Here is a 26,381-nt window from a genome sequence, read left to right on the forward strand (position 1 = left end):
CCATAGCTCTGAAAGTGCTCTGTGAAATAATAAGTGATACTCTGCTAGATTTTCATGCTGGAAAACATTTCACACCAATGAGAATCTCCAAAGGGAAGAGTCTGTTTTGTTTGCATTTTGAGACACTTGGTTGCCCCAGTGGCCTTCTCCACCTTCTTCATCCGAACCACAGAATGCAAAACATTATTTGAGTGGCTGTTTTCACATTTTTAAGGATGGGACAGGCTGGGTGCAGTGGCTCATGCCTGTAATCCCAGCACTTTGGGAGGCCTAGGTAAGTGGATCATTTGAGGTCAGGGAAACCAGTCTGGCCAACATGATGAAACCCTGCCTCTACTAAAAATATAAAAATGAGCTGGGTGTAGTAGGAGGTGCCTGTAGTCCAAGCTATTTGGGAGGCTACAGCAGGAGAATTACTTGAACCTGGGAGGCAGAGGTTACAGGGAGCCGAGAGTGCACTACTGCACTCTAGCCTGGGCAACAGAGTGAAACTGTCTCAAAAAAAAAAACCGGATGGGACAGAGTGATCGATAGCTGGGAGTGAAGTTCACTCATTATGTACAGTGGAAGCCATGAGGCAGTGGCTCTGCAGGTGTGGCTGCTCTGTGCCCACCCCTAGCAATCTGTTCTAGCAAGCCCTCCAGGTGCTTTCCAGGCTAGCATCTGAGAACCACTGGCCTGTAAACAGTTGGAGTAGATTTGGTTTGGAATAGAATTTCTCCAAGTAAAAGTAGAGACATTGGAAAAACAGGGAAAGCGTGCTGCTTGTGCTTGCCTGGTGTGATACTCCAGGTGGGCCCTGGCCGGGCATAGAGAGTGAGGGAAATGCTTCCTTTCAGGGCACTGGTTCAGAGGCCTCATGGGAACATAGCTGTCAGGTCACCTCTGACCTGCGTGATCAGCACCTCTCCTGCCGGTGGGAACCAGTCACAGCTCCTTGCTAAAACCCCAGCCCATTACCCCCACTCACACTTCCCACCAGGACTGTTTCGCCCTCAGTCAGAGAAAATGTGAGCATTATTAACAGGGCACTGTCCCCTGACTGTGCAGTTAACTCTGTCCTAGCTGGTCATTTAGAGAGAGACTTGCTAAGAATAGGAGGCGGCAGAAGACCCTTTTGCGTAAAGATGTATTATTTTACAAAGGCCCTTAAACTCTAATTTTGACCATGGAGTAGTGTTGGATATCTTAGTATATGTGCTGCCAAAGGGAGCACTAGTGTTGGATATCTTATGATAAATAAAGGGCATCTTGGGAACACTGCAGTCAGTGTAGGCTGGGGGAGTGGTGTCTCTCATCTATGAGTGTTGTGGAAACCACCTCAGAACTGTCTGAGAGAAGGTGCCTGTGGAGTGAGGGCTGACCCTGGCCCCTTCAGAACTGCCGTGTGTTACTCTTGCCCAAGTGTGTCCAATGAGATGGCCATTTTGCAGGAGTTTTTTTTCCCTTTTCTATTTTCATGATGCTATTGCTGCTGCTGCTGTTTTAATGTGGTTCACTCTTGTCACTTTTGTGTTTTGTGATGCTGATGACAATGTTGTTTTCACATGACTCACTCTTAACTCAGTGGTCTGTTTGTGTTTCTGTAGGACAAGGGCTCAGAGGACTGGACGTGCTCAGACATCGGTATTCTTCTTCCCAGTTCTTGACCCCTGGTCCTGTCTCCAGCCCGTCTTGGCTTATCCACTTTGACTCCTTTGAGCCGTTTGGAGGGGCGGTTTCTGGTAGTTGTGGCTTTTATGCTTTCAAAGAATTTCTTCAGTCCAGAGAATTCCTCCTGGCAGCCCTGTGTGTGTCACCTATTGGTGACCTGCGGCAGTATGTACTTCAGTGCACCTACTGCTTACTGTTGCTTTAGTCACTAACCGCTTTCTGGTTTGAAAGATGCAGTGGTTCCTCCCTCTCCTGAATCCTTTTCTACATGATGCCCTGCTGACCATGCAGCCGCACCAGAGAGAGATTCTTCCCCAGTTGTCTCGAGTCACTGGCATCTCACTTTATGATAGGGAAGGCTACTGCCTAGGGCACTTTAAGTCAGTGACAGCCCCTTATTTGCACTTCACCCTTTGACCATAACTGTTGCCCCAGAGCAGGAGCTTGTGGAAATACCTTGGCTGATGTTGCAGCCTGCAGCAAGTGCTTCCGTCTCGGGAATCCTTGGGGAGCACTTGTCCACGTCTTTTCTCATATCATGGTAGTCACTAACATCTATAAGGTATGTGCTATTGACCCAGCTTTTAGAAATGCAGTCATTTTTCTAAATAAAAAGGAAGTACTGCACCCAGCAATGTCACTCTGTAGACTTACTGTGGTCACTTGTACCATATAGAGGTGTAACACTTGCCAAGAAGCATTATGTGCAGTACTTAATGTTTGTAAGACTTACAAAAAAAACATTTAAAGTGGCAGCTTCACTCGGCATTTGGTGAGAGAAGTACAAAGGTTGCAGTGCTGAGCTGTGGATGGTTTCTGGGGATGTCCCAGGGTGGAACTCCACATGCTGGTGCACATACGCCTTTGAGCTACTTCAAATGTGCGTGTTTCAGTAACCATGTTCCATGCCTGAGGATTTAGCAGAGAGGAACACTGCGTCTTTAAATAAGAAAGTATACAATTCTTTTTCCTTCTACAGCATGTCAGCATCTCAAGTTCATTTTTCAACCTACAATATAACAATTTGTAATAAACCCTCCACGAGCTCATGACATGAAGCACTGTTTGTCGTCAAGTACTCAAATATTTCTGATACTGCTGAGTCAGACCGTCAGAAAAAGCTAGCACTAACTCGTGTTTGGAGCTCTATCCATATTTTACTGATCTCTTTAAGTATTTGTTCCTGCCACTGTGTACTGTGGAGTTGACTCGGTGTTCTGTCCCAGTGCGGTGCCTCCTCTTGACTTCCCCACTGCTCTCTGTGGTGAGAAATTTGCCTTGTTCAATAATTACTGTACCCTCGCATGACTGTTACAGCTTTCTGTGCAGAGATGACTGTCCAAGTGCCACATGCCTACAATTGAAATGAAAACTCTATTGTTACCTCGATTGAGTTGTGTTCCACAGAAAATGCTATCCAGCAGATCATTTAGGAAAAATAATTCTATTTTTAGCTTTTCATTTCTCAGCTGTCCTTTTTTCTTGTTTGATTTTTGACAGCAATGGAGAATGGGTTATATAAAGACTGCCTGCTAATACGAACAGAAACGCATTTGTAATTCATGAAAATAAATGTACATCTTCTATCTTCACATTCATGTTAAGATTCAGTGTTGCTTTCCTCTGGATCAGCGTGTCTGAATGGACAGTCAGGTTCAGGTTGTGCTGAACACAGAAATGCTCACAGGCCTCACTTTGCCACCCAGGCACTGGCCCAGCACTTGGGTTTACATAAGATGAGTTAGAAAGGTGTTTCTGTAGGGTCCTTTTTACCTCTGCTCAGCAGAGAATCGATTCTGTCATGTTCCTTTATTCACAATCTTAGGTCTCAAATATTCTGTCAAACCCTAACGAAGAAGCCCCATCTCAGGTTGGATTCCCTGGTTCTCTCTAAAGAGGGCCTGCCCGCGTGCCCCAGAGCTGCTGCTGGGCACAGCCGAGTGTTGGGAAGGGCCACCCCGCAGCGTGCAGTCCTCACCACCCAGCCCAGGGTGCTCACGCTCACCACTCCTGTGGCCGAGGAAGGATAGCCGGCTCATCCCCAGAAAACAGACCCACATCTCTATTCTTGCCCTGAAATACGCCCTTTTCACTTGCGTGCTCAGAGCTGCCATCTGAAGGTCCACACAGCATTGACAAGACACAGAAATTTGACTGTTACCTGATAACACTGATAAGTCAGTTTTCATTTTTAAAACATTGACAGTTTTATTACTCTTGTTTCTTTATACTTTTTAAATGGAAAGTTAGTATTATGAGGTTAATTTCCAATCCTCTTCTAATTAGAAAACCACAGCCTTGGCTACTAACATCTGGAGACTATGAGCTCCTTCCCATTCCCCTTCCTGGTACTGTGGAGTCAGATTGGCATGAAACCACTAACTTCATTCTAGAATCATTGTAGCCATAAGTTGTGTGCTTTTTATTAATCATGCCAAACATAATGTAACAGGGCAGAGAATGGTCCTAACCAAGGTACCTATGAAAAGCGCTAACTATCATGTGTAGTAGATGCATCATTTTGGCTCTTCTTACATTTGTAAAAATGTACAGATTAGGTCATCTTAGTTCATATTAGTGACACTGAACAGCACCTCCACTATTAGTATGTTCAAATAAGCTTTCAGACTAATAGCTTTTTTGGTGTCTAAAATGTAAGCAAAAAATTCCTGTTGAAACATTCCAGTCCTTTCATTTAGTATAAAAGAAATACCGAACAAGCCAGTGGGATGGATTTGAAAGAACTCATCGTGAGGACTCTGTCCTGACACAGGTTCTCAAAGCTAGCAGAGATATGCAGACATTGTGGCATCTGGGTAGAAGAATAGTGTATTCGGTGTGCCATGCACAGTGTGTGGTCTGTGCACACTCATTCCTTATGCTCTTGGGCGCAGGCAGTGGGTGTAGATGTAACCGGTAGCTTTGACAAGCTACATGTGGCTCACCAGTGGTTGTCTCTAAGGAATCGCAAAGGTAAACTACCCACACCGCATGCCACATAATATTTCAACCATTCAGAGGAGACTGTTTTCTCTTTATTTGCTTATATGTTAATATGGTTTTTAAATTGGTAACTTTTATATAGTATGGTAACAGTATGTTAATACACACATACATATGCACACATGCTTTGAGTCCTTCCATAATACTTTTATATTTGTAAATCAATGTTTTGGAGCAATCCCAAGTTTAAGGGAAATATTTTTGTAAATGTAATGGTTTTGAAAATCTGAGCAATCCTTTCGCTTATACATTTTTAAAGCATTTGTGCTTTAAAATTGTTATGCTGGTGTTTGAAACATGATACTCCTGTAGTGCAGATGAGAAGCTATCACAGTGAATATGCGGTTTCTCTTACGTCATCCACCTTGACACGATGGGTCAGAAACAAATGGAAATCCAGAGCAAGTCCTCCAGGGTTGCACCAGGTTTACCTAAAGCTTGTTGCCTTTTTTTGTGCTGTTTATCCGTGTAGAGCACTCAAGAAAGTTCTGAAACTGCTTTGTATCTGCTTTGTACTGTTGGTGCCTTCTTGGTATTGCACCCCAAAATTCTGCATAGACTATTTAGCATAATGGTAAGTTAAAAAATGTTAAAGGAAGATTTTATTAAGAATCTGAATGTTTATTCATTATATTGTTACAATTTAACATTAACATTTATTTGTGGTATTTGTGATTTGGTTAATCTGTATAAAAATTGTAAGTAGAAAGGTTTATATTTCATCTTAATTCTTTTGATGTTGTAAACGTACTTTTTAAAAGATGGATTATTTGAATGTTTATGGCACCTGACTTGTAAAAAAAAAAACTACAAAAAAATCCTTAGAATCATTAAATTGTGTCCCTGTATTACCAAAATAACACAGCACCGTGCATGTATAGTTTAATTGCAGTTTCATTCGTGAAAGCGTGAAATTGTCTAGTCCTTCATTACGTTCCCCAGATGTCTTCCAGATTTGCTCTGCGTGTGGTAACTTGTGTTAGGGCTGTGAGCTGCTCCTTGAGTTGAATGGGGATGTCAGTGCTCCCTAGGGTTCTCCAGGTGGTTCTGCAGACCTTTGCCTATGGGGGGAGGTAGGCGGAGCCTACACCCATCTCCTCATTCTCCTGAACTTCAGCAGCCCCACTGCTGGGCAGATGTCCTGGGCAACCCCTTATTTCAGAGCAAGAAGTCATAAAGATAGGGGTTCTTGGACATTTGGTTCTTACCAATATTGGGCATTATGCAATGACTTATTTACAAAACAAAGATACTGGAAAATGTTTTGGATGTGGTGTTGTGGAAAGAGCACAGGCCTGGGACTCATCCAGCTGGGTTCAGAACTATCCCCTGCTTAGAACTGCAGCTGGCTGTGGGCCAGTCATTCTGCGTCTCTGCTTGCTTTCTCTGCTTCAAACTGTCAGCTGTAAAGTGGAAGCAGTATTACTTGCCTTGTATATGGTAAAGATTATAAAAATACATTTCAACTGTTGAGCATAGTACTTCAAAGCAAGTACTCGGTAAATAGCAAGTCTTTTTAAATGCTGCTGTATTTCATTAAATTTTGTTGTAAGGTCTCACCAAAATGCCTGCAAACAGACGTATCTGCTAATCTGAGAGGAAACCCTCCTGTCAGAAACCTTCAGGGAAGTGAGCTGATCGCACGTAAACTGGGAGTTTGCAATGGGGTATTTGAAGCACTGTGGGAGTATTCCACTGGCCCTTTCCCTGAGAGACTTAACACTCTTCCCTGTTGTCCAGATTCTGTAGAAAGCGATCAGAATAATCATCTTCCTTGTTCAGCAGAGAAACCTGGTCCCATTTTCCCCGCTTTGTGATGGGCTCCTCCTCTCAGCAGTAGCTCAGCAGTTCCAGATGGCAGTTCGGGCCGGTATCTAGGCTGGCTGGTTCACTGTATTTACTCAGAACCAACACGTTCAGAGCTCGCCTGGACCATCTGAGGGGAACAGGAAACACCCCTAGGCTGTGGAGGCAAGTGTAGACCCCCAGCCCCGGCCCCGAAGCCAAGGGGGACATAGTTTGGGAGTGGCCAAAGAGGAGCAGCACAGGGATGGGTTTTCCTAGGGACAGGCTTAGCATCCCTGACTCTAGGAAGAAGGAGAGAGAGGCGGAGAAACAGTGGAGGGGATGCTGGCACTGGGCCCCATGGGGCCAGGATGGACACAGGGCTCGTTCTCTTGAGTCTGGCGCCAAGGACAGCTGAAGACAGTATCATTTTCAGGTGGAGAGGAGAGAATGGAGGGAGCTCGTGCCCTATGACGTTGTCTTTTGCAGGTGAAGGTGGGAGACAAGGTCTCTGCTGACGATGAGGCAGAGCCACCGTGAAAATTGTAATAGGAGGACTGCCCACCACCAGAAGGGCCTGCAATGACGCTAGGACACCCCCTGCCTGCATGTCATGTTAGCTGGGCTGGGCTAAATAGAAGACCAAGGGGAAGAGGTGCAGTGGGGAGACCATGTGGGATGCAACCACAGGGCTGGTGGAGGGGCTGTGGCATGTGGGCGGAGACTGCATGACTGGGCATCTGCTGTGTCTGAGCATGTGTGGGCAGTGGTCCTAGACCCCACCATGTCCGGACAATGATGTAGAGCGCCTCAGCATCGCCAGTCTAGACTGTGTCTATGGAGAGCAGAAAGTTGTCTAGGGCTGCCTGGGGAACTGTGAGGCCAGCTATATCACCCTCACCGCAGATGGTGACATTATGTACAGTGGTGGCAGGAGCAAGGAGGGAGGGAAGAAAGACCTTGTCCAGCTTTAGTCACAAAATACCCAGTGGAAGACACCAGTGCCAATCCTGTGGGTTTCCTTGGGACTTCACACTGGCTTTCTTATCTGCTCCAGATCCATTCAGCAGTCACTGAGTTCCTGCCAAATATGTCATAGCACCAGAGGCCAGGAGCAGGGTCTGCAGCAGGACAATTCCCATTTTCAGGAAATGCCTGGAGCTGCCAGTCCCTGGGGGAAGGGAAAACACCTTTCAGCCATATGCAGGCCAAGAAGACCGATGTCAGTAGCTTTGTGATATTTATTTTTTTAATATTTTTTTTGAGACAGTCTTGCTCTGTCACTCAGGCTGGAGTGCAGTGGCGTGATCTCTGCTCACTGCAACCTCCGCCTCCTGGGGTCAAGCAATTGTCCTGCCTCAGCCTCCCAACTAGCTGGGATTACAGGCACGTGCCACCACACCTGGCAAATTTTTGTATTTTTAGTAGAGACAGGGTTTCACCATGTTGGCCAGGCTGGTCTCAAACTCCTGACCTCAGATGATTCAGCCTCCCACAGTGCTGGGATTACAGGTGTGAGCCACCGCACAAGGCCTGTGGTATTTCTGTGGGGATCCACAAATTGTGTGTAAAAGCTGATGATTACAGCAAGAATGTGAACAGTAACAGTTCTCCATTTAAAGCAAAGTTTTGTCTTTATCTGGGTATCAGAAGGACCCTCTGGGCCACTGTCACTCCCTGTACTCTGAGAGTCACCCTAGTACTACGGGGCACACACAGAAAACAGCAGCCTGCTTGCTTTGAAAGGAAAGGCATCTTTAATCACCAATGCCTGGAGAAATTATTTTGTTTCCTTCTTCCTTCCATCTTGTTTCCTAATTTCTTACCCAAATTTGGAGTCTAAGGGAGTTTAATGTCCCACATGCACACATCGGGCCTACAGATGCTCTCCCTTGAGTTGACTGGGATGTGTCCCAAGCACAGGAATCCCAGCAGTATCAGCTCAGTACAGAACCACCATGCTCCGGACACAGGCTTGGGTAAGACATGTCAAAATTTAAATACTAGGTAAGAGAAGTACCTGATTTGGTAGAAGTTGGGGAGGAATCCTTGAATTTCATGGCCAGAAGGAGCCACTGCCCCTTTTGTTTAGTAAGACCAGACAGTAACAGAAGCCAGTTGTGAGCTGTGAAAGTGGTGGGTGAAGCAGGGGAGGCTCCTCTATGGTGGGACCCTGGACAAGGGAAGCCGAATGTGTGAAGAAGGGGTGTGGAGGTGTGCGGTGCCCTGGGACACGAGGGCAAAGTTTTCAAGCCTGAAACAGGGCACTGTAGGAAGATGTGCTGCCATTCAGCAGTGCGGGCCCTCGAGCTAGCAGTCCATGTGCAGAGGGGCCAGTTCTGAGACCAGTTTGGAGAGTCAGGCAGTGACCCAGTGGCCGTGCCATCATTCCTTCAGCCTGCCCCCTCTTTAATCCCAGAGAGTGCTCTTTCTTAATACTTCCTTTAAACTACTAAATTGTTCCCATTCCATGGGGAGTGGGCTAAGCTTTACAGGCTAGGAAATGTAGGTTTTCTGAGATGGAACCAACTACACAAGGAGGAGGAAGGCACTAAGGCCATAGGATGAGACCCATGATAGGGCTGAGCATTTGGAAGCCAACCCTGGTTGCTTTTCAAGAATTGCTTTGTGGCTGGGTGCAGTGGTTCACACCTGTAATTGCAGAACTTTGGGAGGCTGAGGCAGGTGGGTTGCTTGAACCCAGGTGGTCGAGACCAGCCTGGGCAACATATGGGACCCCCCCCCTCACCCCGCCAGCTCTGCAAAAAAATTAAAAATTAGCCAGGCGTGGTGTCATGAGCCTACTACTAAGGAGACTGAGGCTGGAGGATCGCTTGAACCTGGGAGGTCAAGGCTCCAGTGAACCATGATTGTGCCACTGCACTCCAGCCTGGACGACAATTTGTTTTCTAAATTGCTTTTGAAAGTCTGCTGCATTACCCATTCCACAAAGCAGTGGTTTTCAAGTACTTTTATCACTGGTATTCTTTTATGAAATGAAATCAGTAGAACTTTCCCTGCTCCGAATAAGCAAGGGTGGGAACCTGTCTACCTCCCACAGATAGCATAATGTGCCTGGCACAGAGGAGCCAAAAAAAGGTGATGGGAACTGAGAGAGGACAGCAAATGTTACAAAAGACTAAGCAATTGAGAAAACAGAACAAGACCACAGGTGACTGTTAACGCCTCCACAGTGGACCAAGGTAGGACAGAGAGCTGGCAGCACGGGCATCACCGTCAGGTTGGCAGCAGGAAGGCCTCGCTAGGGAATTGAGTACAGTCATCTAACTAGTTTAAAAGTATAGAAAGGATGACTAAGGCTACTGGAGAAGTCATAGAAATGGGGGAGGGGCAGGCAATGGCTGATAGTACATGCATTTGTAAGGCGATGAGTATTGCAGTCAACAAAACAAACGGGACTGCCCTCCCAGAGGCCAGGCATTAGTTAGTTTAACCATTTAATATAAAGAAGTTAAAATTGGCCAGGCACGGTGGCTCACACCTGTAATCCCAGCACTTTGGGAGGCCAAGGTGGGCGGATCACGAGGTCAAGAGATCGAGACCATCCTGGCTAACACAGTGAAACCCCACCTCTTCTAAAAATACAAAAAAAAAAAAAAAAAGCCGGGCATGGTGGTGGGTGCCTGTAGTCCCAGCTACTCGGGAGGCTGAGGCAGGAGAATGGCATGAACCCAGGAGGCGGGGAGCTTGCAATGAGCCGAGATTGTGCCACTGCACTCCAGCCTGGGCGACAGAGCAAGACCCCATCTCAAAAAAAAAAAAAAAGTTAAAATTACAAATGCAGTAAGTGCTTAAAGGAGAATAAGTGCAGGAATGAGAGCAGCACAGACTCCCACAGTTTTAGAAAAAGCTCTGTCACTGCTAGATTGGAAACAAAAATCCATAAATCTGGCCGGGCGTGGTGGCGGATGCCTGTAGTCCCAGTTACTTGGAGGCTGAGGCGTGAGAATCGCTTGAACCCAGGAGGCGGAGGTTGCGGTGAGCCGAGATGGCGCCACTGCACTCCAGCCTGGGCGTCAGAGTGAGAACTCTGTCTCAAAAAAAAAAAAAAAAAGAGTGCACTTTCCAACTGCCTGACTGCGTTTTTGCCTTACCGGTGGGAGCTCCAGCATCTCCTTGGCTCGAAATGGACCCCAACTGCTCCTGCGCCACTGGTGGTTCCTGCACGTGCGCCGGCTCCTGCAAGTGCAAAGAGTGCAAATGCACCTCCTGCAAGAAGAGCTGCTGCTCCTGCTGCCCCGTGGGCTGTGCCAAGTGTGCCCAGGGCCGTGTCTGCAAAGGGGCGTCGGAGAAGTGCAGCTGCTGTGCCTGATGTGGGGACAGCTCTGCTCCCAGATGTAAATACAGCAACCTGCACAACCTGGATTTTTTTTTTAATACAACCCTGAGCCATTTTCTGCATTTCTTTTTATATTAAATATGTGATTGTTTTATTGTCATAAAAGAATTTTGACTTGAAAAAAAAAAATTCCATAAATCTGCAACGTCTCAGTTAAGAAAGAAAGGCTGGGCCAATGCAGATTTCAAATGGGAGAAAGTCATACTGTCAGTGAAGGCTGCCCGTGGCCAGAAGGCACCAGGGGATTAGCACCCTGGACTCAGCGTTGCTGGGAAACGGGGCCCCAAGGCTGGGGGCACAGTGTTCAAAGGGCGCCTACCAAAGAGGGGAGCACAGGGCAAGGAGGAGCTGCAAGGGGGCTTGGCTGCCAAAGTGAATTCTGAGGAGAAAGCTATTGCTGCCTGCGATGTGCAGGCAACACAGAATACGAATGGAATCAGCAGGCAGGAGAGGCAGATAAGGACGCAGCCTCTTTCTTGTTTCTGTTTTCTCACAAGCGATGAAAGTGGAAAAGAGGGTGAGCAGGTGGCCTGCACATGTGCCTCCTGTGCTGCGGCCCCTCCCAGGACCATCAGCCAGGCCCTGGGGAGGGAGCCAGCCACAGTGTGACCGGCTCTTCTCTGATGGGAAGAGAGCCTTGGATAGACTGAAGCGAAGACGGTTCTGCAAGGACAAGGCCGACCCAAGGCATTGCGTTTTTTCAGAGAGGGAGAATTAGACTCCCACCAAGCAGACACCAGAGTCACTGGTTGGTGAGTGACAGTGGGGTCACAGTGGCTGCATGTCCTCCCCCAGGGCGAGCGTGACTGTGCTGACCTGGGTGGGGTAGCATGCACACCCCCCTGGCAGCCCTTTGTTGCTCGCTGATGACGAGTTTGGATGATCCCGCCAAAAAGCATACTGAGATGTAGTCTCCAGTGTTGGAGGTGGGGCCTGGTGGGAGGTGCTACCCTTGTGAGATGTGGTTGTGTAAAAGCCTGTGGCACCTCCCCACACTCACGCTCTCACCCCTGCTCGGGCCTTGTGCCGCACCTGCTCCCACTTCCCTTTCTGCCAGGAGTAAAAGCTCCCTGAGGTCTCCCAGAAGCCAAGCAGATGCTAGTGCCATGCTTCCTGTGCGGTCTGCAGAACTGTGAGCCAATTCAACCTCTTTTCTCTATAAATTACCCAGTCTCAGGTATTCTTTTATACCAACACAAGAACAGCCTAACACACTCACATATCCGACATTAACGCGAAACCAACTCAGCTATGTGTATACACAAGCTCCCCTGTTTTAAGAACGTGCTGTTGGCCGGTCGAGGTGGCTCACGCCTGTAATCCCAGCAGTTCGGGAGGCCGAGACTGGTGGATCACGAGGTCAGGAGATCCAGACCATCCTGGCTAACACAGTGAAACCCCGTCTCTACTAAAAATACAAAAAATTAGCCAGGCGTGGTGGTGGGCGCCTGTAGTCCCAGCTACTTGGGAGGCTGAGGCAGGAGAATGGCATGAACCCAGGAGGCGGAGCTTGCAGTGAGCCGAGATCGCACCACTGCACTCCAGCCTGGACAACAGAGCAAGACTCCGTCTCAAAAAAAAAACAAAAAGAACGTCATCAAAATAGGAGGCCCCACCTGAGATCAGAGAACACAGAGTCTCCCCCTGGCAAAAGGAGCGCCAGAGGCAAGACAGACACCCCCAGCCACCGAGGGTGGCCACATCTGGGCACTGGAGGAAGTGTCCCGGCAGTGAGGACTCCTTGTGGCTGAGACATTGGCCCAGCCCCACCTTGGCACAATTGGCAAAGACTCCACTAGATGCTCCCATGAGCTGCGCAGCCCAAGGTTGCGGTCAGAGATAGTAAGGCCACCTGGGTGACAGTGTGATCTGCTGCACGCCCCTCCCCTCCCCTCTTTGTCTTTGCTTTGTGCTTTCTTTTCCTTGGAAGTGGCAGGTGTACATTTCTGGCTCTGAGCCCATGTCAGACCCCCGAAGGAGCCCCCACTGTCCTGATCCCCTGCACGGCAGCCCACCACAAGCAGCAGGCACACGCGGTGGGAATCAGGTAACGCAGTTTCTCCGGGAAGCCCCTTCCATGGAAGGCCACTCTCTGCTGCTGCTGCAGCCCGCTGGCCCTGTGCCCTTTCAGGATCAGCCCTTCGACCCCAGCCTAGGGCCCTGGCCAGGCCTCCACTGCCAGCCCCAAGGCTTAAAGCACAGCATGTGCCTGCCAGATCTGACTCCAGAGGATGGAGGAAAGGCCCGATACCACACACACCCCGGCCACAGCAGAGAGCAGCACACTCCTGGTGTGCTGGAGAATTTCTAAGGTGCAGCACCCTCTTGACAGGTACACCAGGAGGTTTAATACTTTGTATTACCTTGGTAACCAGAGAAGAGGAATCATTAAAACTCAAAAACAGTGCTGTGTGTAGTGGCTCACACCTGTAATCCCTGCGCTTTGACAGGCCAAGGTAAGAGGATCGTTTGAGACTGGGTGTTCAAAGCCAGCCTGGACAACACAGATTGTATTTACCTCTACAAAAAATAATTTTTTAAAAAATTGGCCAGGCATAGTGGCACACACCTGTGGTCCCAGCTACGGGGGAGGCTGAGGCAGGAGGATCACATGAACCCGGTAGTTCAAGGCTGCAGTGAGCTATGATCGCACCACTGCACTCCTCCTAGGCAACAGAGCAAGACCCAGGGCCAGGCACAGTGGCTCATCCCTGTAATCCCAGCACTTTAGGAAGCCGAGGCAGGTGGATCACCTGAGGTCAGGAGTTCGAGACCAGCTGGGCCAACACGGCAAAACCCTGTCTCTTTAAAAGAAAAAAATGCCGTGTCAGCTAGCGGTGAGGAGGCTACATGCAGGTGCCAAGAACTCCAGGACATTTCTGTTCACAGAAATCTTTCATTTTACCTCCTGCCATTGATGCTTTCATCTGTTCACTCTGCACGAAAAGTAGACCTTGCACTGCATTTACAAATGTTTGGCTCTCCAGGACTCTAATGTTAAATCTTGAAGGTTGTAGTTAACATTCCATTGTCAAGATCCTCTCAGATCACTGGGAGCCCATGTCTCTCCTTGGCCATGGTTATGGAACTTCCCTTAGACGAGTCCTGACCCCTGTGAAGCCCCGAAGCCTCTTCTCTTCAGCAAACCTGGTCATTCCTCCCCTCTTGCTCATCTCTCTATTTTTGAAGTAGATTTTACTCTTTTAGTACCGCTTTTTACAGAGTAATTAAGCAGATAGTACATGGAGTCCCATACACCCACCCCTGCACCGTCAGCACACCTATCCCCCGCCAACCCTTGACAACCATGGGGCTTTTTACTGTTGCTGTGGTTTTGCCTTTCCAAACTGTCATGTAGTTAGAACAGAATGTGTCATTTTCCGACTGGCTTCTTTCAGCTGTACGCAGTCAATATTCCTCCATGTTTGTTTGTGGCTGCATAGCTCATTTCTTCTTGTCACTGAATAATATTCCATTGTCTGGATATACTACTGATTGTGTCTCCATTCCTCCATTCGGCTATCAAAGAATATCTCACTTGCGTCCAATTTTTGGCAATTATAAATAAAGCTGCTGTAAACATATCCAAGTGCAGGTTTTTGTGTGAACTTAAGTTTTCAGCTCATTCGGCATGACTCTACCAGGGCCAGATGTTTTAAAGAAGAAATATTAGCTGGGTGCGGTAGCTCACGCCTGTAATCCCAGCACTTTGGGAGGCCCAGGTGGGCAGATCACAAGGTCAGGAGTTCAACACCAGCCTGGCCAAGATGGTGAAACCCCATCTCTACTAAAAATACAAAAATTAGCCAGGCGTGGTGGTGGGCGCCTGTCATCCCAGCTACTTGGGAGGCTGAGGCAGGAGAATCGCTTGAACCCAGGAGGCAGAGGTTGCAGTGAGCTGAGATGGCACCATTGCACTCAAGCCTGGGTGACAGAGTGAGACTCCATCTCAAAAAAAAATGAAATATCAATTCTCTACAATCTCTTCCAGAAAATAGAAGCAGAAATATCAATTCTCTACAATCTCTTCCAGAAAATAGAAGCAGAGGAATCACTCATAACTCATTCTATAATGTCAGCATTACCCTAATCCCAAAACCAGATAAAGATGTTATATAGGCCGGGCCCCATGACTCAAGCCTGTAATCCCAGCACTTTAGGAGGCCGGGGCAGGTGGATCACTTGAGGTCAGGAGTTCAAGATCAGCCTGGCCAACATGGTGAAACTACTAAAAAGTACAAAAAAATTAGCTGGGCATGATGGCACGTGCCTGTAATCCCAGCTACTCAGGAGGCTGAGGCAGGAGAATCGTTTGGACCCAGGAGGTGGAGGTTGCAGTGAGCCGAGATCACGCCATTGCACTCCAGCCTGGCTGACAGAGGGAGACTCCGTCTCAAAAAATAAATAAATAAAAAATAAAGGAAAACTATGGAGCAATATCTTTTCATGATCATAGATGCAAAATTGCTCAGTAAAATATGAGCAAATAGAACCCAACAATGTATACAAAGAAGTATACGTCTTGACCAGGTGGGATTGATTCCTGGCATGGAAATCTGGCTCAACATTCAAAAATCGGGCCAATTTTACACGTTCACACCTGTAATCCCAGCACGTTAGGGTCGAGGTAGGCAGATCACTCGAGCCCAGGAGTTTAAGACTAGCCTGGTCAATGTGGCAAAACCCCATCTCTACAAAAAATATACAGACAGCCGGGCATGGTGGCGAGTGCCTGTGGTCCCAGCTACTCAGGAGGCTGAGGTGGGAGCAACACCTAGGACCAGGAATTCAAAGCTGCAGTGAGCAGTGATGGCAAAACGTCACTTCTGTCTGGGAGACAGAGTGAAATCCTGCCTAAAAAAAAAGAAAATAAATAAATCAGGGCCAGGCACAGTGGCTCCTGCCTGTAATCCCAGCACTTTGGGAAGCCGAGGCAGGTGGATCACCTGAGGTCAGGAGTTCGAGACCAGCTGGGCCAACATGGCAAAACCCTGTCTCTACTAAAAATACAAAAATTAGCTGGGCGTGGTGGCATGCGCCTGTAATCCCAGCTACGTGGGAGGCTGAGGCAAGAGAATCACTTGAACCCAGGAGGTGGAGGTTGCAGTGAGCCGAGATGGTGCCATTGCACTCTGGGCAACAGAGCGAGACTGTCTCGGAAAAAAAAAAAAAAAAAAAAATCAACTGTGGTCATCACATCAACAGGCTAAAAAAGAAAAATCATACATGATCAGATAGACAGATTCAAAAAGAAGCCAGGTATGGTGGCTTGCAACTATACTCCCTGCTACTCAGAAGGCTGAGGCAGGAGGATCACCTAAGCCCAGGAACTTGAGACCAGCTTCAGCAACAAAATCTGACACCCATTCATGGTAAAAACTCCCAGCAAATTAGAATAGAGAGGAACTTTTTTAACTTGATAAAGAACATCTTCAAAACACCCACAGCTAACATGCTTAATGGTGAGAAACAAGAAGTTCACCCTCTATAATTGGGTGTCCCCTCCCACCACTCCGATTATACATAGTATTGAAAGAGAAAAACCACCATCCTAGTATATTGTGTCCAATGAAACTTTTTCATAATGGAGATAAAATATAGCTGGGCATAGTGGTTCATGCCTGTAATCCCAGCACTTTGGGAGGCCAAGGCAGGAGGATTTCTTGGGGCCAGCAGGTTGAGACCAGCCTGGGCAACAAAGTGAGACTGCTTCTACCAGAAAAAAAAAAAAAAGAAAGAAAAAGGAAAAAATAAAAAATCAGCTTGTTTCCGCAAGCCTGTAGTCGCAGCTACTCAGGAGGCTGAGGCAGGGGGATCACTTGAGTCTAGGAGTTCAAGATTGCAGTGAGCTATGATGGCACCACTGTACTCCAGCTTGAGTGACAGAAGAAGAGCCTGTCTCAAAAACAAAACAAGGCCGGTTGCGGTGGCTCACACTTGTAATCCCAGCACTTTGGGAGGCCGAGGCAGGTGGATCACCTGAGGTCAGGAGTTCAAGACCATCCTGGCCAACATGGTGAGACCCCCTCTCTACTAAAAATACAAAAATTATCTGGGTGTGGTGGTGGGCACCTGTAATCCCAGCTTCTTGAGAGGCTGAGGCAGCAGAATCGCTAGAACCCAGAGACGTCGGTTGCAGTGAGCCAAGATCATGCCATTGCACTCTAGCCTGGAAGACAAAGCGAGACTGTCTCAAAAACAAAACAAAACAAACTGCCAGGCACAGTGGCTCACTCCTATAATCCCAGTACTTTGGGAAGCCAAGGCAGGAGGATTGCTTGAGTCTAGAAGTTCAAAGTCGCAGTGAGCTTGGATCGTGCCACTGCTCTCCATCCTAAGCCACAGAGCAAGCCCCTGCCTCTAAAGTATAAATACTTTATTAGACAAGCAAAAACAGAGGGAATTTTGCCAGTAGCACTGCTTTATAAGAAATGTTAAAACAAGTTCTTTTTTTTTTTTTTTTTTTTTTTTTTTTGAGACGGAGTCTCGCTCTGCCGTCCAGGCTGGAGTGCAGTGGCCGGATCTCAGCTCACTGCAAGCTCCGCCTCCCAGGTTCACGCCATTCTCCTGCCTCAGCCTCCCGAGTAGCTGGGATTACAGGCGCCCACCACCTCGTCCCACTAGTTTTTTTTGTATATTTTAGTAGAGAGGGGGTTTCACCGTGTTAGCCAGGATGGTCTCGATCTGCTGACCTCATGATCCACCCGTCTCGGCCTCCCAAAGTGCTAGGATTACAGGCTTGAGCCACCGCGCCCGGCCAAAATAAGTTCTTCATCAGCCTGGGCAACACTGGGAAACCCCATCTCTACAAAAAATACAAAAATTGGCTGGGCACAGTCGCTCACACCTGTAGCTACTTTGGGGGCTGAGGTGGGAGGATCACTTGAACCCTGGAGGTGGAGGTTGTAGTGAGCCATTATCGTACCACTGCACTCCAGCCTAGGTAACAGAGTGAGGCCCTGTTTCAAAAAAAAGTTATTGAGAGGGAAGGAGAATGATATAAGTTGGAAGCTCAGATCTACATAAACATTTTAAATCCCTGCTCCTCTCTTAAAGCTTCCATTTCTCTGTGTACATCACCCATCTGTTCTTGCTTGTCCCACTTTTTCCATTAGAGCCCTTAGCATACTCATCCTAGGTATTTTAAATTCTCAGTCTGATCATTCCAAAGTCTCTGCCATCTGAGTCTGGGTCTGTCACTTGCTTTGTCTCTTCAAACTGTGTTTTTTCTGATCTTTTAGCATGCCTCACAATTTTTTGTTGAAAGATGCGATCTTTTGGGTAATAACACTGCGGTGGATAAGCCTTTAGTGTGAAGTTTTTCTGTTTTTCTGGCTAAGAGTGAGGCTGTGTTTTGCTGTACGTGTCAGAGGCTAAAATGGTCTTCAGTGTCTTTGTTTCTGTTTCCCCTCTCGTCTTTGTTTTTTCCCTGGAGACTTCTTCTTAAGTGGAGCCTGAGTCTTCCTTCTTTCAGCAGTGACCCTCTGTATTGTGTGGGAGCCTTGCAGATGGGCGGCAAGGTGTGGACGGAGGGGAAGCGCTCTGGGATCCCACGATTAGCTCTCAGTCTTGTAGTGAGCCTGTGTCCCTGGGCTGTGACCTTCACAGGTGCATCTTAGCTTTCCTTGCCCTCTTGGGTAAGTCAGAAGGGTTAGTGTGTCCCTTCCCCCGTGTTGGGTAAGGCTCTGGGAGGTCTTCTCTCCTGCTGGCTGGTCTTTGTTGTTGAGGACACTCTAGGAACAATTCCGAATGGTTGCTTTTCCCTTCTCCCTGGTCAAACACAAGGGACTTCCCTCCATTCTTCACTATGAGAACCTGACGGGGCCCTTTGGAGGTAAAACCAACAAAAGTGTGGGAGTCCCGCTTAGACTGGATCCCCATGAGGTTGTGGTTTTGTTTTGTTTTGTTTTTTTGAGATGGAGTCTCTCTCCATCGCCCAGGCTGGAGTGCAGCGGCACAATCTCAGCTCACCGCAACCTCCGCCTCCCAGGTTCAAGCGATTCTCCTGCCTCAGCCTCCCAAGTAGCTGGGATTACAGGCGCCCACCACCACACCCGGCTAATTTTTGTATTTTCAGTAGAAACAGGGTTTCGCCATGTTGGCCTGGCTGGTCTCGAACTCCTGACCTCAAGTGATCTGCCCACCTCAGCCTCCCAAAGTGCTGGGATTACAGGCGTGAGCCACCGCGCCTGGCCCTTGCAATGAGTTTTTGACTCTTGAAACTCATACAAAATCCGGCCATTCATCTAAGTCGCCATTTAAGGGGTCCTTTAAGTCTTCCTGCCAGCTCCTGGCCCTGGTGGCTTCTGCTCCCAGCAAACTGTGATCTCGGGCCTTTGCCTGCCTCTCTGGCTTTTGGGGTGGTGGCTTGTCCTATGGCCTCAGTTCCCTGATGGATCTAAGAAAATAATTGAGTTTCACTTTATTCAGTTATGTTTTTGTTGTAAGGGCAGGAGCGATGACTTGACGTGTTGGAACTGAAACTGGAAGTCACCCCCATTCTCATACCTGTTACCCAGTGCGTTTCCTAACAGATGAATCCAGAAGGTCAGGGTATTTGCTCACCAGGTGTGGTTGGAGAAACCATGAATCCAGTGTCTTGGACAAACCAGAGGACTAGAGGAGTACTTTGTATCTGATTTCACATATGCCAACAATGACCACAGTGCAGAGGGCGGGGGGGCTGGGGACATATCTGTCGTGGGTGGCCAATAACAAAAGTCCATTCCAAAACAGGTAACGAATCACGAAGCTACAGACACCTTGCCTCCTCCCCAGCTGATGGTCAGTGAGGGAAAACTGCCTGCTTACATGAGGAAAGCATCCACTATTAGTAAACAGGGTAACACAAATTAAAGATGAAGTGCCATTTTGTGTATACCTGACTTTGGTTTTTCGCAAAAGAGAACTTATGAAAGCCAAATGTCCAGCACTTTGGGAGGCCAAGGCAGGAAGATCGTTTAAGACCTGGAGTTCGAGACCAGCCTGGGCAACATGGCAAGCCCCGTTTCTCCAAAAAAAAGAAAAAAAAAATTGTTTTAAATTAGCCCGGCATGGTGGCACACACCTATAGTCCTAGCTACTTGGGAAGCTGGGGTGGGAGGATCGCTTGACCCGTGATTGAGCCACTGCACTTCAGGCTGGGTGACACAGTGAAACCCCATCTCTAAAAATAAAAAATAATAATAAAATAAAAAGAACTGCCGAATGCCATAAAGGTATAAAGAAATCCATCCCCTTTAGCATTGTTAACAGCACCGTAGAGGAATACAGTGGGATCTGGAAGATGCAACTGGAGCCAACAAGAAGATGAGTTTGGCTCCGTCATTCCATTCCTGAGATTTTCTTCTCTTGACAAAAATTCAAGAGGAAACAGCCCATATACAAAGATGTTTATACCGGCCTTATTTATAATAGCAAAACTAAGGTGAGTAGCCTCCAATGCCCAACATGCCAGCATGAGGGAATTGGTCTAGCAAACTTAGCAAGTAAACGCGCCAGTCACCGAGTGTCTCCACATTACCGCCCATGTTTGCATCCTCCCTGCACCAAGCAAATGCTAGTCACACTGGTGAATGAGGTAGCCTGTCCACTCCTCTGAAGTTTCATCACCCCCGTGTCTTGCCCCACCTGCCAGGAAGTTCCTGGGAAGCACAGTGTGTGGCCTGCTCACTCTGACCTCAGCCCCTGGTATCAAGAAAGACTCCAAAGGACAGCTGACGCTTAAAATGTGGGCCACAGACCAGCACCACTGTCATCACCTGGTCATAAATGCAGACTCTCTGTGGGGAGGGGGACGCGAGGACTTGTTATTTAATAGGTGCAGTTTCCATTTTGCCATATGGAAAGTGTTTTGGAGATTGCACAACAGTGTGAACACATTGAACGCTGCTGAACTGTACACTTAAAAAAGGCTTAACATGGGCTGGGTGCAGTGGCTCACGCCTGTAATCCCAACATTTTGGGAGGCCAAGGCAGGACGATTGCTTGAGCCCAGGAGTTTGAGACCAGCCTGGGCAACATAGGAAGACCTCATTTCTACAAAAATAAAAATAAAAAATTAGCTTGGCATAGTGGCGCAGACCTGTAGTCCCAGCTACGCAGGCGACTAAGATGGGAGGATTACTTGAGTCCAGGAGGCTGCAGTGAGCAGTGATTGCACCTCTGCACTCTGGCCTGGGTGGCGGAATGAAACTTCATCCCTCAAAAAAAAAAAAGCTGGGTACAGTGGCTCAAGCCTGTAATCCCAGCACTTTGGGAGGCCGAGGCGGGCGGATCATGAAGTCAGGAGATCGAGACCATCCTGGCTAACACGGTGAAACCCCGTCTCTACTAAAAATACAAAAAAAAGAAATTAGCCGGGCATGGTGGTGGGCGCCTGTAGTCCCAGCTACTCCGGAGGCTGAGGCGGGAGAATGGCGTGAACCTGGGAAGCGGAGCTTGCAGTGAGCCAAGACCGCACCACTTGGAGGGGGGCGACAGAGCGAGACTCCGTCTCAAAAAAAAAAAACAAAAAAACAAAAAACAGTTTAACATGGTAAATTTTATGCTATGTGTATTTTACCACAATTTAAAATAATGGGCTGGGTACAGTGGCTCACACCTGTAATCCCAGCACTTTGGGAGGCCAACGCGGGTGGATCACTTGAATCCAGGAGTTTGAGACCAGCCTGGCCAACGTGGCAAAACCCCATCTCTACAAAAACTGCAAAAAATTAGCCAGGTGTGGTGGCGCACGCCTGTGGTCCCAGCTACTCGGGAGGCTGAGGCAGGAGAATCACTTGAGCCTGGGAAGCGAAGGTTGCAGTGAGCCGTGATTGTGCCACTGCACTCCAGCCTGGGCAACAGAGTGAAATCCTGTGTCAAAAATAAATAAATAGGCCGGCGCGGTGACTCATGCCTGTAATCCCAGCCAAGCTACTCGGGAGGCTGAGGCAGGAGAATGACGTGAACCCAGGAGGCAGAGCTTGCAGTGAGCCGAGATCACGCCACTGCACTCCAGCCTGGGCAACAGAGCAAGACTCTGTCTCAAAATAAATAAATAAATAAATAAATAAAACAATGAAAATAAAATAAAATAAAACGCAGAATCTTTTTTTGAGACAGAGCCAAGATTGCACCACCCAGCCTGGCAAGCAGTGGCACAATCTCTGCTCACTGCAACCTTTGCCTCCCAGGTTCAAGCAATCCTCATGCCTCAGCCTCCAGAGCAGCTGAGACCACAGGTATGTGCCACCATGCCTGGCTATTTTTTTTTGTATTTTAGTAGAGACGGGGCTTCACCATGTTGGCAAGGCTGGTCTCGAACTCCTGACCTCAAGTGATCTGCCCGCCTTGGCCTCCCAAAGTGCTGGGATTACAGGTGGGAGCCACTGTGCCCGGCCTAAAATGCAGAATCTTAGGCCACACCCCAGACTTACCATTTTAGCAACCACATTTTAACAAAATCCCCGGGTGATTCATGTAAGTTTTGAGAAGGCCTGTACATTGGGTGTATAGCTACTCTGTTTTGTTTGTTTATTTTTTGAAATGGAGTCTGGCTTTGTTGCCCAGGCTGGAGTGCAACAGCGCGATCTCAGCTCACTACAACCTCTGCCTCCTGGGTTTAAACCTCCTGAGTAGCTGGGATTACAGGTGAGCACCACCAAGGCCGGCTAATTTTTGTATTTTTAGTAGAGATAGGGTTTCACCATGTTGGCCAGGCTGATCTTGAACTCCTGACCTCGTGATCCGTTCACCTCAGCCTCCCAAAGTGCTGGGATTAGAGGTGTGAGCCACCGCGCCCGGCCACTACTCTTAAAATGTTTTTTAGGTTCCCATCATTACTTAACTCTTTCTAATGAACACATACGTTTTGTTTTTCTCCCTCACTGTGGGAGGCTGGTCCTTATCTTCTCTTGGACTCCTTCATTTACACGAAAAATGGAGAAATCAAGTGGCAGCTGGCAGACTCCAAGGACAGCATGATGCCATGGCAACTGCTTCCATCAATAACTTAATTTCATCTCTGCTCTTACATCTTTCTCTCCTCAGTTCTAAAGCTGGAAAATTTTTAATTTGGAAAGAACATAAGATGACTTGTGGTTGCTATGCCAACAGCACCTGCCTGCTTCCTAATGGGCTTTCTGATCATAAAGGAAAGTCTTAGCAAGTCACAGAACTTTAGACTCCAGAGGCTCTGGAGGGCACTCCACACAGCACGGCCTCTCACTTGGCCGAGGAGACCACTGGCACCCTGGAGGTTAAGTTCCCTGTTTATCCACAGCAATTCTACCAGCCTGCACTGAAGTTACACCAAAGCAGGCAGCTTAGTTTTGGCCAACCCGAAGGATTTAGGCAGGATTTGGGTGGAAGGCAGGCTGGGCGACCCTTGAGGAGAGTTGCTGTAAGTATCCTTCTACCCCCAAAATCCAGTATATTAGTCAGCTTGGGCTGCTGTAACAAAGTACCACAGACTGGGCAGCTTGAACAGCAGGGATTTATTTTCTCATAGTCCTGGAGGCTGGAAGTCCAATGTCAAGGCATCCGCAGGATGGATTTCTTCTGTGGCTTCTCTCCCTGGCTTGTTGATGGCATCTTCTCCCTGTGGGCTCACATGGTCATCCCTCTGTGTGTGTCTGTGTTCTAATCTCTCTCTCTCTCTTTTTTTTTTAAGATGGAGTCTTGCTCTGTCGCCCAGGCTGGAGTGCAGTGGTGTGCTCCAGGCTCACTGCAGCCTCCGCCTCCTAGGTTCAAGAGATTCTCCTGCCTCAGCCTCCTGAGTAGCTGGGACTACAGATGTGAGCCATCATGCCCAGCTAATTTTTGTATTTTTAGTTGAAACAGGGTTTCACCATGTTGGCCAGAATGGTCTCCATCTCCTGACCTTGTGATCCACCCACCTTGGCCTCCCAAAGTGTTGGGATTACAGGCATGAGCCACCACACCTGGCCAATTGCTCTTTTTTTTAAAGAGACAGGTCTTGCTCTGTTGCCTAGGCTGGAGTGCAGCGGCACAGTCATAGCTCACTACAGCCTCGGACTCCCGGGCTGAAGCCATCTTTCCACCTTAGCATCCCGAGTAGCTGGGACTACAGGCATGTGCTACCACACCCAGCTAATTTAAAAAAAAAAAAAAAAAAAAAAAAAAAAAAAGCCAGGCACAGTGGCTCACACCTGTAATCTTAGTACTTTGGGAGGCTGAGGTCGGGGGATCACTTGAGCCCAGGGGTTCAAGACCAGCTTGGGCAACATAGAAAGTTTTTTTTTGTTTTTGAGACGGAATCTCCCTCTGTCGCCCAGGCCAGAATGCAGTGGCACTATCTCGGCTCACTGCAACCTCTCCCTCCCAGGTTCAAGCAATTCTCCTGCCTCAGCCTCCTAGGTAGCTGAGATTACAGATGTGCACCACCACACCTGGCTAATTTTGTACTTTTAATAGAGACAGGGTTTCACCATGTTGGCCAGGTTGGTCTCAAACTCCTGACCTCAGGTGATCCGCCCACACTGGCCTCCCAAAGTGCTGGGATTACAGGCGTGAGCCATGGCACCCAGCCTACAGAAACATTTAAAAATTAGCTGGGCGTGGTGGTGCCTGCCTGTAGTCCCAGCTACTTGGTAGGGTGAGGTGGGAGGATCGCTTGAGCCTAGGAGGCTGAAGCTGCAATGAGCCGTGATCGTGCCACTGCACTCCAGCCTGAGCAACAGAGCAAGACCCTGTGTCCAAAAATAATAATTTGTTTTAGAGATGGGGGTCTCCCGACTGGGCCTCTCAAAGAGCCGGAATTATAGGTATAAGCCACTGTGTCTTGCCTAATCTGTTTTTTGTTTTTTTTGTTTGTTTGTTTGTTTGTTTGTTTTTGATCTGAAGTCTCGCTCTGTTGCCCAGGCTGGAGTGCAGTGGCACAATCTCAGCTCACTGCAATCTCCGCCTCCCAGGTTCAAGCGATTCTCCTGCCTCAGCCTCCCAAGTAGCTGGGATTATAGGCGCCCAACACTACACCTGGCTAATTTTTGTATTTTTAGTAGAGATGGGGTTTCACCATGTTAGGATGGTCTCGAACTCCTGACCTCAGATGATCCGCCCGCCTCGGCCTCCCAAAGTGCTGGGATTACAGGTGTGAGCCACCGCACCTGGTCGCCTAATCTCTTTTTATAAGGACACTAGTCATATTGATTAAGGCCCACCCTCATGACCTCAATGTTTTCTTTAAATACTCTCTCTCCAAATGCAGTCACATGTGAAGGACTTAGTCAGCCTGTACCACCCAGTCAGATGGGATCCCCTGGGGAGGCCTCAGCCTCTGCTGTGTCTCAGCCCTCTGGCGGTCTGGCTCCATCTCATCAGTCAACACATGCTGTCATTCTGTGCAGGGCTGGAGAGCCTGTGATGGGCACCAACCCTGCAGCAATTTCATAGGCTCCATACTCCTACCCATGCCTGGAATAGGCAGCCGGGTCTGTTCACCCATGTTGGGCTTCGAGTGGATAACTACACGGCCAGCTGACTGACAGCTGTTTTTCAATACCTGGGAACACTGTGGGGCAACTCCCTGGTACAAATCTGTTTTCTCAGCTCTGGACTCTCACTGAGCCGCTACTCCTATCCCTCAGTCCTGCCTCTTCCCAAGAAATCCTGCCCTGGAAGCAGCTGGGCACCTGGAGGAAGGCTCGCGTTTCCTAAGCGTGGACCGTGCCTGGCGTCTTGGGTCTTAGCTAATCCTCAGCCGTCCTGCCGAGTGACGCTCTCAGCACCAGCGACCAGCCGAGAACACACCGAGGCCTCCTCCCAACCCCTGCTCGCATCCTGGGGAGGGGAGGAGAGACCACAATAACCAAGCGAAGGGGAAATACACAGACCAGTGCAAGGGAAAGAGAGCACGGAGGGGGCGGTCCTGAGTGTGCAGAGAGAGGGCCCCTGGGACCAGGATGCTGACGGGAGAGAAGCCTTGCAGGGAAGGGAACAGCAAGGATGTGGGAACATCCAGAGAGCAGTCCGCAGGGGGACGGCAGAGCAGAGGGTTTCACCTTGCCCAGGGAGAGGGCTAACCTGCGCACCTGCTTCTGGGAGCTGATCACCAAGCCCTGGAGGTGTCTTGCCAGAGGGAAGTGGCGCTGCAGGTCACACCCAGAGGCTGGGGTCTAAGCTCCTCCTTCTGGGCCATCACCCACGCCTATGTGATGGAGCCCCAGTACAAACTCTGGGCCCAGTGTGGTGGCTAACAACTGTAATCCCAGCACTTTGGGAGGTCGAGGTGGGAGGATCACTTGAGGTCAGGAGTTTGAGACCAACCTTGGCAACATGGTGAAACCCCTCGTCTCTACTAAAAAAAAGAAAAAAAAATATATATATATATACACACACACACACACACACACACAAAATTAAGGGGGTGTGGTGGTGGGCACCTGTAACCCCAGCTACTTGGGAGGCTAAGGCAGGAGAATTATTTGAACCCAGGAGGTGGAGGTTGCAGTGAGCCCAGAACACACCATTGCATTCTAGCCTGGGCAATAGAGCAACTCTGTCTCAAAATAAACAAAACAAAAAACTTTATACTTTGTAGTTGGCTAAACTCTTGCTGGGACAGTAATAGGAAACT

General features: G+C 48.4%; 1 protein-coding gene, 1 long non-coding RNA gene and 1 pseudogene across 6 annotated transcripts in view; 2 read left to right on the plus strand and 1 right to left on the minus strand.

Moving 5' to 3' along the window:
- The window catches only part of MAPK1 (mitogen-activated protein kinase 1), a 135,622-nt gene that overhangs the window by 104,667 nt on the left and 4,574 nt on the right, over positions 1–26,381 (plus strand). For 3 of the 4 annotated variants that reach the window (XM_015149801.3, XM_077950744.1, XM_077950745.1), the window contains one exon: positions 1,590–5,513. The exons of the other annotated variant lie outside the window; for it this stretch is intronic. Coding sequence is in view for 1 of the 3 variants with exons in the window: in XM_077950744.1 (XP_077806870.1) it covers positions 1,590–1,649 (60 nt within the window). In the remaining 2 variants the exon portion in view is untranslated. Of the gene's footprint in view, positions 1–1,589; positions 5,514–26,381 lie in introns of those variants that run through there. 4 annotated transcript variants of the gene reach the window in all.
- LOC114669724 (metallothionein-1E pseudogene) lies at positions 10,518–10,808 on the plus strand (annotated as a pseudogene). The gene has a single exon (XR_003719941.2). The product of XR_003719941.2 is annotated as a metallothionein-1E pseudogene (transcript).
- LOC144331953 (uncharacterized) lies at positions 12,323–26,122 on the minus strand. Its single transcript, XR_013399573.1, has 2 exons — positions 26,020–26,122; positions 12,323–14,955 (listed from the first exon to the last, which is right to left on the minus strand). It is a non-coding gene; the product is annotated as an uncharacterized LOC144331953 (long non-coding RNA).

The sequence above is a fragment of the Macaca mulatta genome, chromosome 10 (assembly GCF_049350105.2).
Source record: "Macaca mulatta isolate MMU2019108-1 chromosome 10, T2T-MMU8v2.0, whole genome shotgun sequence".
Taxonomy (NCBI): domain Eukaryota; kingdom Metazoa; phylum Chordata; class Mammalia; order Primates; family Cercopithecidae; genus Macaca; species Macaca mulatta.